Raw genomic sequence first — 17,332 nt, 5'->3', positions numbered from 1 at the left:
AACTGATGCCCCTGATGGGCAGAGGGGGGTGACAGAGGGGAGCAGAGGTCCGGGAGGAGCAGGACGCCAGCCCAGGGCCCTGTGAGCTGCCGTACGTGGGGCCAAACCACCAGGCTGGGCGCTCACTCGGCGTTTTCCACACACTGGCACCGCTCGCGTTTCCGCAGCACTTCATTCACGGAGCAACCCCGCTCGGGGTGCCGTTATCACCAGCCCCACTCTACAGATGAGGAAACTGAGGCATGGGGAGGTTGAGGGAGTGGCTGTGGCAGGACTCGGGCAGCCGGGGTCTGTGTGCGTAACTATCACCCAGGTCAGGCAGCAAGGATGCGCGTTTCATCCTCCTGTCTCGGGACCATGGGCCCAGCACACTCCCACAGCCGCCTGTCAGATGGACATGCGGACAGGGCCGCGGTACCCCGAGGTTCACCGAGGACCAGGGGGTGCAGGGCCATCATGTTGGGCTGGTGGGGGAAGGGCCAGGGGCCAGCCAGGAGCAACTCGGCCCCACCTTCTCCCGGAGAGCCCTTGTTCTCTGGAATTTGTCTATATTTAGCAGGTAGCTGGGAAGGAGGCAGATAAAGGGGGCCTGGGGAGGGGGAGGGCCCCTTATATAGTGGGGGGGAACGGGTCCCTGCTCAGATCCTCCGTGGGTGGCCTGTACCTGCTCGGTTCCTGGTTTGACGTCCCTGAAGATGCCTGAGCCGGGGAAGAAGCCAGGTAGCTCCGGGCCTGCGGGTGGGCTGTGCACGGAGCAGGGGGCTGGGGGCAGCTACGAGGCGGGGTGGCCAGCCTTGGATCAGCTTCTGGAGCAGGGGACTGTCTTCCTGGGTTCTTTTCTGACTCTCTGTTTCTTGTTCCTGGGGGTAAACCAGGGTGAGGGCACGGAGGGGACACAGCCAAGGCAGGAGGCCGCAGGGCCATCCCCCTGACTCGGGGTGCAGGGGGACCCCTCCCTGCCCTGACCCACTGTGACAAGGGTAGGCCTAGTTTACCTTTTGGGGAAAAGACCCCTGCAGGCAGGCACCCAGGTGAGTGTAGCCCCAAGCCAGGCTCACTGAATGCTCCTGGGCAAGTTCTCCTCCGCCCCGTGTCTCAGTTTCCCCATCTCTACAAGGAGGGCTGGGTTAGTTTTTCCCCACCTGTAAAATTCTCTGCTTTATGAGCCAGCACCGTGTGGCCCCCCCAACCCCAGGAAGGGTGTGCAGGCCCTCTGCTCTGGGAGAATGAAGGTCAAGAGGCGCCTGAGCCCCAGCCAAGGGCACAGAAGGTCACGGCCTTTCACAGGACCACAGGGTCTGGGCCCTGGCCTGTGTCTCAGTGAGGCTGTGCAGGGCAGGGATCCAGCCCCCAGCCCCCAGCCTCCTCCCAGGCCAGCTTTATCTCGGTGGCTGGTTCTCAGCCCGAGGCCCTTAAAGGATAAATTTAGCCACCTGCACGTAGGCGGCCCACGGCTCCTCGCCCGGGGCCCCAGATGGTGGGGGGGTGGCGCTGAGCTCATCCCTGGTTTTGTCCAGGAATGCACTTAGCGAAAGCCTTGTGTGGAGATTAGGACCACAGCCCCGGCTCTCCCGCGTACTGGCTGTGTGGTGTTGGTAAATCACTTAACCTGTCTGAGCTTTGGTGTCCTCACCTGAGAAATGGGCACAACAGTGGCGCTCGCCTGATAGAGCCTCAGAGCATTAAATGTGGAGATGCATTAAAGTGGTCACCACTGCGTTTAATAAGAGGGGCAGCGGGGCGGGGTGCATGGGCAAGCCCTGCAGCCTCCATTGGGCCCTCAGTCTCAGCCTTCAGCAAGAAGCCGAGGTCAGCGGAGGTGGCCGCCGGCAGCCCTGCGGTGTTCGAGGCGGAGACCGAGCGGGCAGGAGTGAAGGTGCGCTGGCAGCGAGGGGGCCGTGACATCAGTGCCAGTGACAAGTTTGCCCTGGCAGCCGAGGGCACTCGACACACGCTGACAGTGAGGGACGTGGGCCCCGCCGACCAGGGGTCTTACGCAGTCATCGCCGGCTCTTCCAAGGTCAAGTTTGACCTCAAGGTCATAAAAGCAGGTAAAGCCCTGATCAGTCTTCCCCAGGTTTGAACTTCTGGGGTTTGAGCAGGGGCAGCCCCGCCACCTCTCCATTGCCCAGGGCACAGGAGGTGCTTTCCTGCTCTCTGGCCTTTGCCTTGGCTGTGCCCTCTACCAGGAAAGCCCCCCGTTTTCTGAGAGAACAAGACCTCTCCGAGTGCCCCCATGTGGATCCCTGGCCTGTTCCAGACACTGTGGAGGTGGGGGAAGTTCAGAGATGAACCATGCAGTAACGCCCGACACCCACACACGGCCTGCAGGCTGTGTGCCCCAGGGAAGCCCCGGGAGCTGTGGGCGTGGAGGGAGCCCAGCCCGGGGAAGGAAAGGAGGGACAGATGTCAGGACTGGCCAGAGCAGACCCACCACCGGGACATGAGTGCAGATGGTCTGCGAGGGCGAGATGCGGGCTGGCTCCCCGGCTCGGCTCGAGCTTCCGTAGAGGCGGTCCTAGGGAGCTGCAGGAAGAGGGGGAGTGTTGGAATCCTTGCCCAACTGAGATGCCCCATGGACAGTGGGTCCTTGGTCTGAGGCTCAGGGGAGCTGGGACAGAGGAGAAGGGCGGGCCCATGAGCTCACCCAGGTGGTGGGAGAAAGGGAGAGAATTTAGGGGAGAGGTAGGGTCATGGGGGCTGAGGGGAAGAGGGGCCAGACGCAGCCCTGCATGCACTGCAGTGTTTGATGGGTCTGCAAAGACTAAGGAGAGACTGGGGACAGGAGGGGTCTCTGGTCAGAAACTGCTCCACGACCCCCTACTCGATCCTGTGCAGAGAAGGCCGAGCCCGTGCCAGGCCCTGCCCCTGCCCCTGCCCCTGTGGAGGCCCCTGCAGTTCCCACAGAAGCCCTGCCCTCAGGCGCTGAGGTGGAAGGAGGCTCCCCAAGTCCCGAAGGTGAGAGGGGCTGGGCAGAGAGGGCCAGGGCCAGTGCCTGGGGGTGTCCCAGGGCAGGTCCCAAAGGCTTCTGCTCACAGGGTCAAGTTCAGCAGCCCCCAATGGCCCTGGTGCCCCCGATGACCCCATCGGCCTCTTTGTGACACGGCCACAGGATGGCGAGGTGACCGTGGGTGAGTGTGGGGCTGCTGCAGCCAGGGCAGGGAGGGGAGGGGCCGTAGAGCATCCCCCAGGCCCAGCCAGACTGCCGCCACCCCTCCCTGGCAGGTGGCAGCATCACCTTCTCAGCCCGCGTGGCCGGGGCCAGCCTCCTGAAACCGCCGGTTGTCAAGTGGTTCAAGGGCAAGTGGGTAGACCTGAGCAGCAAGGCGGGCCAGCACCTGCAGCTGCACGACAGCTATGACCGGGCCAGCAAGGTGGGTCCGAGGGCATGAGAGCCTGCCCGTGGGAGGGGGACCCAGAGAGCCCCGGGGGGGGGGCATCTAGACACCACGGACTTGGAAGTACACAGGGGGTGCACAGAGAGGGGATGGGGAGTCAGGGAAACGAGCTGGGGGGCCTGAGGTACATCGGGGGGACAGGGAGGCTCGGTGGAGGGTTATGGGAGGCATCGAGAACCGGTGGGACATAGGAACTTGGGGGTGCAGGGAGCTCAGGAAGGCTAAGGGACATCGTAAAGCATGGCGTGGGGAACCAGCCAGTGAGGGTATCAGACAGGTGGGTATCAGAGCTGGAGGAGCCCCAGCGGGACAACTCATGACACAGACAAGGGAACCGAAACTCGAAAGGTGGCTGCTGCTGGCCTGAGGTCACCCAGGGCCAGGCCTGGCACCTGCGCTTCGACACCCAGCCTCTGCTCCTTCCACTCTCCTGAAGCCTGGCCCGGGCCACGGGGCCTCCGGCAGGGAGGACCCCACATTCTGGAGCGTGGGCAGAGCGCCACGCAGAGCTGCCTCACCTTTCGTGAATGCTGTCTGCCTTGTGGCCATCACGGATTTTTATTGTGTCCCCATCCTGTGCCAGCAGATGGCAGTCGCATGTCTAGGAGAAGGGTCTCCTTTCGCTATTTACACCAGACAGCACGGGCTACCTGAGCAGGCCGGTGGCCATTAGCCACCCCCGGTCTCCTGTGGGGGTGAAGGGCCTCATCTTCCGGCCCCGGCCCCCAGACATCTCACCCCCACAGGTCTACCTGTTTGAGCTGCACATCACAGATGCCCAGGCCAACCTTGCTGGAGGCTACCGCTGTGAGGTGTCCACCAAGGACAAATTTGACAGCTGCAACTTCAACCTCACCGTCCATGGTGAGGGGGCCCCTGGCAACAGTCCTGAGCTCGGGCTCCGCCTGGCCCCTGTTCCCTCCCCCTGACTCCGCTTCCCAACACTGAGGAGGGCTCCTCGTCCTGGCCAGACAACTGCCAGCTACCCCCAGGGGCAGTGCCTGAGGTCTCCAGAGGCTCCCAGGGCCAGGGTGGGGTGAGGTCCAAGTCCAGGTCTTGTCTGGGTCTCAACGTGGCGTCCTGGGTTCCTGGCACAGGTGAACAGGTGGAGGGTGAGCTGAGAGATGAGCGCCTCTGGGGTTGGGGACCAGAAGCTGACCCCTCTGGTGCCAGGAGCCTGGTGAGGCTCAGGATGTGGGTGGGGCCCTGGGCAGATGCTCACTCTCCAGGGGTCGTGGGTGGGCAGGTCCTGGGATGGCCGTCTCTGAAGTCCCCTAACTTATCTTGTCTCCCTCTTTGAACCAGAGGCCATTGGCCCTGCAGACCTGGACCTCCGGTCAGCTTTCCGCCGCACGTGAGTGTCCACCTCCCCTCCAGCGGGGGGAGGCCAGCCTTGGGGTCCATGCTGGGATGAGGCAGGGGAATCAGGGATGGTGTTGATGGGTGTGGGGAGGGCGAGCTGCCCTGGGCAGGTGAGGACCTGGGTCTAATTCCCACAGGAGCCTGGCTGGAGGCGGTCGGCGGGTCAGGTACCCCAACCCCCCCCATTTGACCCACACACAGACCCTGGGGGTCGGGGTGGGCAGGGAGCCCCTATCTGCCCAGTGTCCCTTTCTCTCACTCTACATCCGCCCCACTGCGGCCTCACTGCGGGTCCCTCTCCACAGTGACAGCCACGAGGACTCGGGGATTCTGGACTTCAGCTCGCTGCTGAAGAAGAGGTGAGACCCCAGCGGCAGCTCCCAGGCAGGCGGGGAGGCACGGCCTTGAATCAGAGCTGCAGTCTCCAGCTGTGCGGTCCCAAGCTGGTCACCGCCCCTCTCTGAGTTGGTGCCTTTGTCTGTCAGTGGGGTGATCCTGGTGTTGGGGAGAGTTAAGAGGACTCTGCAGATGTCCTGTCCCGTGAACTAATGCCATGCCAGCGTCCTCCGTGCCCTCCCCACACTTGGGCCTGAGATACCTCGTGTCCTCGGGGACCCCGGAGAAGCTGGGACAGGGCCCCAGAGCCTTGGGAACTGCCTGTCCAGCCCAACCCAACTGACTCATGCCCTTTGTGCCCTCCTCCGCTCCCTCCTGGATGCTGTGCGGTGGCCCATGCTGCTGCGACCCAGAGAGTAAGCACTGGGGCCGGGGCTATGGGGCGGCAGGGCGCTGGCAGGACCCTCACCTGCCACCACTGCGGTCAGTGAGAGCCAGGTGGGGCCGGGCATCAGACAGACCTGCGGGAGAACCCCCAGTGACCACCTGAGACCCACCCTCAAGGTCGGCAGGAGACCCTGCTAGGGCCTGTGGTGTGTCACATAGGTGCCCGGGACGTGAAGGGGGGCGCACGGGCGGCAGTCCCAGGTGTTTAGGGGGAAGTGGCCCGTGCCTCTAATGTGTCCCCTGCCTTTCTGCCCCACCTGGAGCAGCAGTTTCCGGAGCCCTCGGTGAGTGCCCGCTAAAGCCCAGCACCCCTGCCCCCCCCAATTACACCAGGGCCCCTCCCTCGCTCCAGCCCTCACGCTGAGCCCTAAGCCCCTGGAACTGGCTGCGGACCCATGCGGCTGAAACTGCCCCGTCACAGCCTCAGCTCCTGGGTTCTGGCCCCAGGAGGCCCTGCCCCAGGGAGGCAGGCTGCAGTCCTGGCCTGGCCTCGGGGTAACCCCTGAGGCCTTCACCTGTGGGCCACGGACACAGGGACTCGAAGCTGGAGGCCCCGGCCGAGGAGGACGTGTGGGAGATCCTGCGGCAGGCGCCCCCCTCGGAATACGAGCGTATCGCCTTCCAGCACGGCGTCACCGACCTGCGGGGCATGCTCAAGAGGCTCAAGGGCATGAAGCGTGACGAGAAGAAGAGCACAGGTGGGCCGGCCCACCACACACGCGTGCACACACACACACACACACGCACACGGAAAAAGAGTCCAGCGTAGCCCAGGAACGGAGGAGAGCGTGGCTTGGCCCCACCTGGTGTAGAACAAGAATGGGGGTGCCCAGTACAGCCCCTTCCACACGCAGGGAGAGGAGGCAAAGGCTAGACCAGAGAGACCTCGAGGGAGGGGACGGAGCCCAGGTTAGCCCTGCTCCCCTCGTGAAAACCAGGTGACTCCTTCTCCCCTCGCCCACCCTGGAAGAGAGAAGAGCCTGCCTACCCTCGCCCCGCCCGAGGAGTAGGGTAGGAGCCAGGGTGGGCCAGAGACCCACGGCTGGGAGGAGACCAGCCTGTTTGCCCTCCTCTCAGGCAAACAGAACGAAAGGAACAAAACAGGCCGCTGTGGGCTAGACCACCCCTCCCAACCCAAGGGCAGGTCAGAGGAGAGGGTGGGGCTGGCCCTTCCCTTTCAAGGTGTTGGCAGGGTGGGTGTCAGCACGCCCCTCCCCCCGAAAGCGAGCCTGGAATGAGGGCCTCCCCTGTCCTGTGGGTGGGGGCACCTGGTAGGAGCACAAAAACCAGGAGGTCTCTGTTGAAACAGACTCCAGAGGTAGAGAAGGCCCATCCGAACCCTCTCCTGTTTTCCTGCCAAGCTTCCGTCTTTCTGGAAGCCCCTAACCCTGTCCGTGAACTGAGCAGGTAGAGAGGACCCCAAGGAGACCAGAAGGCAACAGGCACATCCAGCACACGGGGGCAGAGTCGCAGTGGAGACCCGGGTGTGGGGTGTGGGACCTGGGCCCTCCGCCACGGTCGCTGTGGGGAGGGAGCCTTCTGCGCCAGGGCCCGCCTGGGGAAGGGTGGGGGGCAGGGGCAGCAGGGGCGCCAGGGCTGAGGGGCGGTGCTCAGCCTTTCAGAAGAAGCTGCAGCCGGCCTACCAGGTGAGCAAAGGCCACAAGATCCGGCTGACCGTGGAGCTGGCCGACCCGGATGCCGAGGTCAAGTGGTTGAAGAACGGACAGGAGATCCAGATGAGCGGCAGGTGCGGCCAGGGGCGGGGAGCCCGGCTCTCTCAGCACCTCCGCCCGTGTTCTCGTCTCTATCTGTCTCCCCCCATTTTTCTCTCTCTGAGTAATTCCCCCTCTTTGTGTTTCTGCCCAACTCTGCTCCTCGCTCTTCCTCTGGGTCTCGCTTCTTCCCATCGGGGACCCTCCAATGGCCCATCTGTTCCACAGCAAGTAAGGCCCGGCTCCCCGGAGGCTCGGGGTGCGGCCGGGGGTCCGCGGGGCGGGGCGGCCGGGAGGCGAGCCCGCGGCTTCTCACGGCCCTTCCGCGGCGCCCGGCCCAGGTACATCTTCGAGTCCAACGGCGCCAAGCGCACGCTGACCATCAGCCAGTGCTCGCTGGCGGACGACGCGGCCTACCAGTGCGTGGTGGGCGGCGAGAAGTGCAGCACCGAGCTCTTCGTCAAAGGTGGGCCGGGCGCCCCCGGACCCTGGACCCCGGGAGGGGAGGGCCGCAGGGGGGCCGGTCTGCCGCAGTGTCCGTGCCTCGACAGAGCCCCCCGTGCTGATCACCAGGCCCCTGGAGGACCAGCTGGTGATGGTGGGGCAGCGGGTGGAGTTCGAGTGCGAGGTGTCGGAGGAGGGGGCCCAGGTCAAGTGGTGAGTGCGGGGCCCGGGCGGGGCGGGGCTGGGAGAGGGGGCGCGCAGAGGAGGCCGCAGCGCTTGCCGCCCCTACCGGCCAGGCTGAAGGACGGGGTGGAACTGACTCGGGAAGAGACCTTCAAGTACCGGTTCAAGAAGGACGGCCGGAGACACCACCTGATCATCAACGAGGCGACGCTGGAGGACGCTGGGCACTACGCGCTGCGCACCAGCGGGGGGCAGGCGCTGGCCGAGCTCATCGTGCAGGGTGAGGCCCGCGCGGTGGGGCGCGGAGCACACGAGGCCATAGGGCCTTGGGCCCGTCAGCGCCGGAGCCCCCTGTTCCCGCGCCACCCCTCCCCAGCCAAGTACAGGAATCAGGCACACCCAGGACCGAGGCCTGTGTGACCTTGGGCAAGTCACTTTGATGCCCTGAGCTTTATCTTTCTCATCTGTAAAAGGGGGATGCTGAGGCTGCCCCCTCAGAGGGTCAGGTGGGCCTGGTTAGCACCCCCCCACCACACACACCTGAGGTCCCTCCCCATGCACACACGAACCACACTCACACAAGCACATGTGTGTTTTCATGTGCCCACGTGATCTCCAAGGGGATCTGCGCCCACACCCACGCACGCCCTCCCCAGCTCACTGGCTCTGCCCCGCCCCCCAGAGAAAAAGCTGGAGGTGTATCAGAGCATCGCGGACTTGACGGTGGGCGCCAAGGACCAGGCCGTGTTCAAGTGCGAGGTGTCGGACGAGAACGTGCGGGGCGTGTGGCTGAAGAACGGGAAGGAGCTGGTGCCTGACAGCCGGATAAAGGTGTCGCACATTGGGCGGTGAGTGTGGAGAATCAGCCGTGCCGCCGGGGCAGGCCACTGGGGCGGGCAGGGACAGACAGAGAGAGACAGACAGAGACAGATGGACAGAGAGGCAGAGGGACGATGGAAGACAGGCAGAAGCAGACAGAGTGGTAGACAAAGAGATGGGCACAGAGGCAGACAGAGAGACAGAAGTGGACGGAAAGATGTACGAAAAGACAGACACACAGACACCGAAACAGAAAGTAAGGAAAAGAGATACAGACAGAAAACTGTGGAGAGAAAGAAGCATCCAGAGGAGGATCCACCAGAGAGGAGAAGAAGCAGTGAGAGAGACAGGCAGGACACGGAGCCCCCCGCCCCCCGCCCCCCGCCCGCAGTGGTGACCAGGGCAGGGCAGGAGGCCACGGAGGGGAGGCCGGCTCTGGCGGGGCCTCGCTCTCTCCCTCTCTCTTACTCATGCCCTGAGCATCTGGGCTGGCCCGTGCTGGGCCCAAGGTCATGGAGATTAATGAGACCAGCCCCTGTCCAGTCTCCAAGGGCCCAGCCAAGGGGACACTCCTACCCTGCCTACTCCTGAAAACATGTGAAGGAGCTGGAAAATTAAAAGCGAAAGCAAGGAAGCACGTAAAACATGCCAATGAGCTAGGATGGGGCGGGGGCCCCCCCGGCCCCTGCCTAAGGGTGTCTGGCGAGCCGGGGGAGTGTGGCCTGGTGGGGCCCTCTGAGCCTGCGCCGCCCCTGCAGCGTCCACAAACTGACCATTGACGACGTCACGCCTGCGGACGAGGCCGACTACAGCTTCGTGCCCGAGGGCTTCGCCTGCAACCTGTCCGCCAAGCTCCACTTCATGGGTGAGCTGCGCCCGGGGTGGCGGTGGGGCCCTGTCACTGGGCTCTGCCCGTGCCCTGGTGCCACCCGCTCTTCCTTCTCTTGCAGAGGTCAAGATTGACTTCGTGCCCAGGCAGGGTGAGTCCCGGGCTCCGCTGGGCCACCTCCCGCACCCACCCCCCTCCACTCACAGGCAGGGGGCACCTCAAGGATCCGGGAGAGGGGCCTGAGACCCCGGCTCTGCCACTCAGGACCACGGGCCAGTTGGCTCTCTCTGAGCCTCAGTTTCCTCATCTCTAAGACAGGGAGCCTAGTAGGCCTCCCCCCCAGGGTGGCCGGAAAGATGAGATGGAACAGTGTGTGAGCTACTGATGGCAGCACAGTGGGAGCTTTTATTATTAAACTTGTCTGCTTTCAGTGGTGTCTCTCCTACTTTAGACAGCCCTTTAATCCGGCATTTTAGAATCCTAACTTCAGGAGGTAGTCCAGGCTGAGGCAGGCTCTAGGTCAGTGTTTTCCAAACTGGGTTCCCTTAATACATGACACTTCATTTAGAAGGGTTCCATGGCGAAGTAACTTTGGGAAACACTAAACACTTGCCCCCCCCCCCCATCCCTGCCCCCTCTTGCTTGGTTAAGAAACATGCTTAACTCTGTTTGATCCGGGGTTTTCTCAATTCTTTGGTCATGGGAGTGTCCCTGTTTTTTTCTTGGCAGCACACTGAGATCCCTGCACCTGCCCCCCAAACACGCAACCCCCCCCCAACACGGTTTGAGAAATGCTACACTAGGTCTCCTGATGTTACAAGACTTCCCCGAGAACTCCCTGGGGTGATGGAATGTTCTAGATCTTGACTACATGGTACTTACGCCAGTGTATACATTTGTCAAGGCTCTTCAAGCTGTATGGCCACATCTCGGCATCCTATTGAGCGTAGGCTGTACCTCAGTACTGAAACAGCCAGGGACATGTGCCCCTTCCAGTCTTCCCCTTTTTTGTGGGCCTGGGCCCTTCACCTTTCTCTGACCTATGCTGTGTCCCCACCCTCAGCACCTCCCAAGATCCACCTGGACTGCCCGGGCAGCAAACCGGACACCATCGTGGTTGTGGCTGGAAACAAGCTGCGCCTTGACGTCCCCATCTCCGGGGACCCTGCTCCCACTGTGATCTGGCAGAAGGCCATCACACAGGTACCGTGGGTCCCTCCTCCACTTCCCATCTGTAAAATGGGCGGTCGGGACCAGTGAGTGCTGGGACCTGCTCCCCGCCTGTGTGCTACAGCGGCCCCTGACCAGGGAGACACAGGCTCAGCTGGCCAGACGGTGGGTGGAAGGGGAGGCGGGCAAAGGAGAAGCAGAGGGGTCTCTGGGCAGGGATCGCCTGAATCAGCCACTTTCCCCCTCCTTCCCTCTGCTCTGTTCCCAGGGGGCAAAGGTTCCAGCTGGGCCAGCGCCTGATGCCCCAGGGGATGCAGGTGCCAGTGATGAGTGGGTGTTTGAAAAGAAGGTGAGTGGGACCGATGGTGGGACCAGACTGTTTGCACGTGGTACCCACGCTTGGGCGAGGCCTCCGTGAAGGTGCCCCATCTGGTCAGTGGCACTGCTGCCCCAGGAGGGTCTCCACCCACACACCGCCCACTTGGTGGCAGAGTCGCAGCCCTCGCTGCGGGAAGCCCTCCTGAGCCGACCTCCACCGTGCGCCTCCTCCCGGCCAGACGGTGGGCTCCCCAGCCCTTCTCGGGGGGAGTCAGCTCTTCCTGACCGTTGGGCCCCCACCCAGCTGAGGCCTGCTGGGACCCTCGCACTACCTCTGCGAGGACACGTTGTTCCCATCCAGCAGACAAGGAAACTGAGGCACAGAGAGGATACGTGGTTGCTAGAGGTCCAGGACGAAGCCAGAGCTGGAGCCTGAGGCCATTGCCCTGGCTCCTCGTCCCTGGCAGGTGCTCAGGAAAGGCGTTCTAGGGGCTCCCACGGGTGCCGGCTGCACTCAGCCTGTGCCTTCCCCACGGACCCTGTGCTCAGCTCCCTCCCCGTCCCAGGGCTGTTGGCCGTTCCGGAGGCTGCAGAAGCTTCTGGAGTCCAACGTGGGTCCTGCCCCTCATCTCCCTCCCCCACTAGCTGCTGTGTGACACCGAGGGCCGCGTCAGAGTGGAGACCACCAAGGACCGCAGCATCTTCACTGTCGAGGGGGCCGAGAAGGAAGACGAGGGTGTCTACACTGTCACCGTGAAGAACCCTGTGGGCGAGGACCAGGTCAACCTGACAGTCAAGGTCATCGGTGAGGCCGGCTGGCCAGGGTCCATGCGGGAAAGACAGAGGGCAGCCAGGGAGAGGCCGTCCATTACTCATTTAGTCACTCGGCCAAGGACAGCCTCTCAGATTCACGGAGAGGGAGGACTGGGACTAGGACACACGTGAGCAGTGGGGGGCCAGAGAGGGTTGACCATAGGCTGGCCTTGTGGTCAGAATTGCATTCCGGAAAGGTTGCCTTGGCTCTGGGGGTGGTGGGGGCAGCCTGTAGCTGTTAGTTGGAGCGGTAAGGGGGCAAGCAGCCTTGACCCCGGGCCCGGGCAAGGCTGACGTGGGCCCACACCTCCCCCCAGATGTGCCAGATGCCCCTGCGGCCCCCACAATCAGCAACGTGGGCGAGGACTCCTGCACGGTGCAGTGGGAGCCGCCTGCCTATGATGGCGGACAGCCAGTGCTGGGTGAGTGGAGGGCACCGGGGCAGATCAGAGGGCACTGGAGCTGTGGGGGCGCCTGGGTCCCAGGCCAGAGCGCCTGCCTCCCTTCTTCAGGTTACATCCTGGAGCGCAAGAAGAAGAAGAGCTACAGGTGGATGCGGCTGAACTTCGACCTGCTGCGGGAGCTGAGCCATGAGGCGCGGCGCATGATCGAGGGCGTGGTGTATGAAATGCGTGTGTACGCCGTCAACGCCGTGGGCATGTCCCGGCCGAGCCCGGCCTCCCAGCCCTTCATGCCTGTCGGTGAGCCCGCCCTGCACCGCACCGGGGCCCAACCATCGCAGCTGCTCTGTGTGGGCTGCCACCCCCCGCTGGGCGTTTCCCTCCCTGGGCTGTGATCTGGAATCGGGGATACTACTCTTCACTTCACAGAAGAAGAGCGTGAGCAGGCTCTGAGAAGTTAAGTGACTTGCTCAAGGTCACTCAGCTGGTCAGGGGTGGAGCTGAGACTCGGGCCCCCTGATGGAGCGCACCTTTCAGCAGCAGGAAGCGGGGGCATGGTAACGTCTGGCCCTCTGTGGAACGGGTGCGAGGGCAATGAGATGATGGGGGCAGAGCCGCTGGCAGGTGCTCCATACACGTTCGTTGCCCCCACTCCCTTCTGCCAGGGTTTGTCGTGTGAGACAAACCTGTTACGAGCAGGGTGAGAGCAGGGGGTGCCGAGAGTCCCAGGGACACCCGTCTGCATAAGGGGCCCTGGGCCAGGAGCTGGAGACTGGGTGGGCGGAGCCAGCCCTCAGGAGGGCCCTCTAGGGTCATGGTCTCCCCCAAAGCCTCCGTTTCCTCGTCTGGACGATGCCAAGTTCACGGGCAGTGCAGGCTCCCGAGGACACCTGTGTCTGCCAGGATGGGTGAGCCTTCAGGGCAGCTGCCTGAGGCCGGGGCAGGTGTCCCCTCCAACCCAGGCAGGGGGCAAAGCTTGAGGTGGCAGGAAAGGGGGACCTGTGGGGACAAGCGTCCAGGCTCCCTCTTTAGGGACTGACTTCCAGTTTGCTCAGCTCTAAGTCAGCTTCACCTAATCCCAGGGAAGGAAACCCCACGGTTCAGGCTTCAATTACATTCTAGCAAGTTCTAGGCTATCAGACACAAGGGGCTTCTTCTAACCTCTGTGTGTCCTTTGGGCATCTTCTCCTAGACAGAGCTCTTGCCTGTCACTGTTGTTCATTTTTAAGCCTGTATAGAGCCATGTCTTTTAATGGAGTGGGGATATTTCTTAAAGTGCTTGAAAGCCAGCCGAAGGGGAAGTCCGCCCCAGGAGACTCAGGCCTCTCTCTGACCTCGCATCTGCCCAGGCCCCCCCAGCGAACCCACCCATCTGGCAGTGGAGGACGTCTCTGACACCACCGTGTCCCTCAAGTGGCGGCCCCCGGAGCGCGAGGGAGCGGGAGGCCTGGATGGCTACAGTGTGGAGTACTGCCAGGAGGGCTGTGAGTGTCCCCTTCTCTGAGCTGCCCCCGGGCCGGGCACCTGCCACCCCACTGGGCCCTCTGCAGTGGGGCTGCTGCCAGAGGTAGGGCTGCGGGGCAGGGTGTCGACGTTGACCCAGCCCGTGGTCTTGTTTCCACCCCCACCCCGCACCAGGCTCAGAGTGGGTGCCGGCCCTGCAGGGGCTGACAGAGCGCACTTCGCTGCTGGTGAAGGACCTGCCCACGGGGGCCCGGCTGCTCTTCCGGGTGCGGGCGCACAACGTGGCAGGGCCTGGAGGCCCGGCCACCACCAAGGAGCCCGTGACGGTGCAGGAGATACTGCGTGAGTGCCCCTCCTGCAGTCGCCGAGCCTGTCGCTGCCACCCGCCCTGGGTGCCAGTGGAGGCGGGGAGGGTCGGAGCGAACCTCCTGGAGGGAGGAGCTAAGCACTGGGCAGGGGCAGGAGGGGCAGGGGCCTTTTTCCACGTCAACCCCAGTCTGGAACATGGAAAACTGAGGTGACTGTACCATCACCTCCCGGCTCTGTTCTGTGAGTGTCTCAGCTCCAACAGGTAGAGTGTGTCCATCTGCTCAGGACTGAGCAGTGAGGTCACTCGGGGTTGAACTGGCCCATCCGGGGTCTACTTTCCGACAAATGACCTGTTGTGTAAGGACTGGCTGTCCAAGTGGGAAGAGATGGCCAACGTGGGGCCTAGATCTGCATCCTGGCCTGTGGCCTCAGTGCTCACCCTCTCGGGTCCCTGCCTTTGGGGGCTTTGTGCCATTTGTGGCTGGGTTGGGGGAGCTCAGGGGGATGGCCCAACCGTAGCACTTTTTGGGGCCGAAGCCCTCTGAGCCGTGGCGCTCCTCAGGCCTCGGGCCGTGGTTGGCTCTCGCCGAGCCGCCCACTTTGTCCCCACAGAGAGGCCACGGCTCCAGCTCCCCCGGCACCTGCGCCAGACCATCCAGAGGCGGGTTGGGGAGCCCGTGAACCTCCTCATCCCTTTCCAGGTAGGGCTGGCCCCTCCTCTGTCCCAGCAGACGGATGTGCCTCGGGGCACACCACACCCAGACCCACCCGGGTGGTGGCCGGCCCTCTGGGAGAGCCAGGTGTGGGGGTGAGCTGTCCCTCCCCACAGGGCAAGCCTCGGCCTCAGGTGACCTGGACCAAAGATGGGCAGCCGCTGCAAGGTCAGGAGGTGAACATCCGCAACAGCCCCACGGACACCATCCTCTTCATCCGGGCTGCTCACCGCGCACACTCCGGCACCTACCAGGTGACTCTGCGCATCGAGAGCATGGAGGACAAGGCGACGCTGGTCCTGCAGGTTGTCGGTGCGTGGCCCTGGGGCCTCCCTCCGAGCCCCTTTACCTCCTGTCCCTGAGCTGGGTTGGCTGCCGGAGCCCAGTGCCAAGGACCCAACCCAGAGCATCACACCTTGCAGCCCTGGGCCCCTCCCCGGACGTTCACAGCCCCACAGAAGGTGGCAGCCAGGCCCAGCCGGCAGGGCAACGGGGTCCCCCCGAGCGGGTGTTCCCTGCCCTCACGCAGTAGTGTCGGGAGCTGTGGTGTCCCTTTGGGGTCTGTCTCCTGCAGACAAGCCGAGCCCTCCCCAAGACATTCAGATCACAGACACGTGGGGTTTCAATGTGGCTCTGGAGTGGAAGCCACCACAGGATGATGGCAACACAGAGATCTGTGGTTACACAGTACAGAAGGCCGACGAGAAGACCATGGTGAGCCTGGGGCCCTGACCCCCCACCCGACACGGCCCTCCCAGGGCCTGGTGGAGCCAAGTCTCAGCTGCCCCTAGAATGGGCCCGCCACTCACCCCCCCCCCCCACCCCGTGATCTGCTTCCCTCCACAGTTGGGTTACGGGTGCCAGGGATGCCCAAGAGAGGCCCCGGGGAGGAAGCAGGGCTGGCCCCAGCCCCAGTGACCGCCCCCTTCCTCCACTCCCACAGGAGTGGTTCACGGTCTTAGAGCATTACCGCCGCACTCAGTGTGTGGTGTCCGACCTCATCATTGGCAATAGCTACTACTTCCGGGTCTTCAGCCAAAACATGGTGGGGCCCAGTGACAAAGCCGCCACCACCAAGAAGCCTGTCCTCATCCCCAGAACAGGTGCTGTGCCCTCACTCCCACCTGGGGGCAGCTGGGGCAGGGAGGCAGTGGGGACTGGGAAGGGGCCTGTCGGTACAAAGCCCTATCACCCACAGCCATCACATATGAGCCACCCAAGTACAAGGCCCTGGACTTCTCCGAGGCCCCAAGCTTCACTCGCCCCCTGGTGAACCGCTCGGTCATCGCTGGCTACAATGCTACGCTCTGCTGTGCCGTCCGGGGTAGCCCCAAGGTAGGGAACTCAGGCCAGTTCCAGGCAGACGGGACGCAGGGCCCAGGGGCTCAGGCCTCCAGCAGTCCTGCCCCAGCCTGTGCCCCTCCCAGCTCCCTCTCTGCCTCTGGGCCTCGGAGCCCAGGTCCTCTCTCCAGCCCCCTCCCTAGGCCGTTCCCAGCCTGGCCCATAGTTTGGGACTCCAGAATAGAAACACAATTGCCAATCTCCCTACATTCCTGCCGTGGCACCTCAACCTGAGACAGTATCCCCCTCCCATTCCCTGATTTACAGCCCAAGATTTCCTGGTTCAAGAACGGCCTGGACCTGGGAAAAGACGCCCGCTTCCGCATGTTCAGCAAGCAGGGAGTGCTGACGCTGGAGATCAGAAAGCCCTGCCCCTTTGACGGGGGCATCTACGTCTGCAGGGCCACCAACTTACAAGGCGAGGCACAGTGTGAGTGCCGCGTGGAGGTGCGAGGTGAGGAGCCCGCGGGGCGGGGCCTGGGGTGGTGGGGAGGGCAAGGCGCCGGCTGGGACTCTGCTGTCCTGGCCTGAGCAGCTGCTCTGGCTGTAAGACCAGTGACCGTCATATCCCGCTGGTATCGGCTTCTGGGCTTGGCCACTTGAGCTGCCCACCCCTAGCCTTCCAGGAAGACACACGAGATGCTGGGAGGCTCGGCACTCGTGTGGCACCGCCTCCTTCTCTCCCGCAGTGCCGCAGTGACCAGGCTGGCTCCTGGGGAGGCCAGGTGGGTACTCTGGACCACCCTGGAACCCAGGGCCCAGATCAGAGGCTGAGCTCTTGGGCAGTCCGCTGTATCACAAGGGAACCTGTGTCACAGGTGGTGCTGGATGCCAGCCAAGTGCCAGGAGCCTGGAGGAAGCCGGACAAGCCTCCTTCCTGCTGTTGGATGTGTACGCGCAAGAGGGTGTCTCGGGCTGGCTGGGGGGCGTCGGGAGGGCCGTGCAGTGATGAAGAATAGCAGGTGTCGGAAGCACTCGGATCTTCAGGGAGAAAAGCGAGTGGACTCAGACAGCTATGCTCGCGGATGGCCCCCCTGGCCGGCCCATGTTCTCGGTGTGTCAGCGCAATAAAGGGTCAGCACAGCCCAGAGACCCGGCTCTTCCTGTCCAGTGTGCTTTTCACACCGAGTGGGGGAAGCGCAGTTGCTCTTCAGAGTGCACTGAAGGCAGGAGGGCTCGCTGTGGCCCAGAGTGGAACCCTAAACTCAGAAAACATGAGCCCTGGAAGTTCGGTCTTCTCCCAAACCCTGCGTACCCTTTGGGCGAGACCACT

General features: G+C 63.5%; 1 protein-coding gene across 1 annotated transcript; it reads left to right on the top strand.

Annotated features, from left to right (window-relative positions):
- The first annotated feature begins 628 nt into the window (after positions 1-628).
- MYBPC3 (myosin binding protein C3) lies at positions 629-17,026 on the top strand. Its single transcript, XM_053672969.1, has 33 exons — positions 629-720; positions 1,785-2,051; positions 2,839-2,958; positions 3,039-3,131; positions 3,226-3,374; positions 4,145-4,262; positions 4,704-4,752; positions 4,898-4,927; positions 5,066-5,119; positions 6,051-6,241; positions 7,158-7,290; positions 7,484-7,486; positions 7,597-7,721; positions 7,807-7,912; positions 7,996-8,162; positions 8,565-8,730; positions 9,460-9,566; positions 9,652-9,681; positions 10,594-10,733; positions 10,969-11,049; positions 11,664-11,823; positions 12,149-12,253; positions 12,344-12,532; positions 13,582-13,716; positions 13,871-14,038; positions 14,618-14,706; positions 14,835-15,030; positions 15,293-15,432; positions 15,662-15,821; positions 15,917-16,053; positions 16,327-16,513; positions 16,749-16,784; positions 16,878-17,026. Exons 1-32 carry the CDS (start codon positions 696-698, stop codon positions 16,757-16,759), a joined length of 3,831 nt encoding a protein of 1,276 aa, XP_053528944.1. The 5' UTR covers positions 629-695; the 3' UTR covers positions 16,760-16,784; positions 16,878-17,026.
- Positions 17,027-17,332: the final 306 nt, after the last annotated feature.

The sequence above is a fragment of the Artibeus jamaicensis genome, unplaced genomic scaffold, assembly GCF_021234435.1.
Source record: "Artibeus jamaicensis isolate MK-2021 breed Jamaican fruit bat unplaced genomic scaffold, CSHL_Jam_final contig_797, whole genome shotgun sequence".
Taxonomy (NCBI): Eukaryota; Metazoa; Chordata; class Mammalia; order Chiroptera; family Phyllostomidae; genus Artibeus; species Artibeus jamaicensis.
This window is presented reverse-complemented; position numbering and strand designations above follow the sequence as displayed.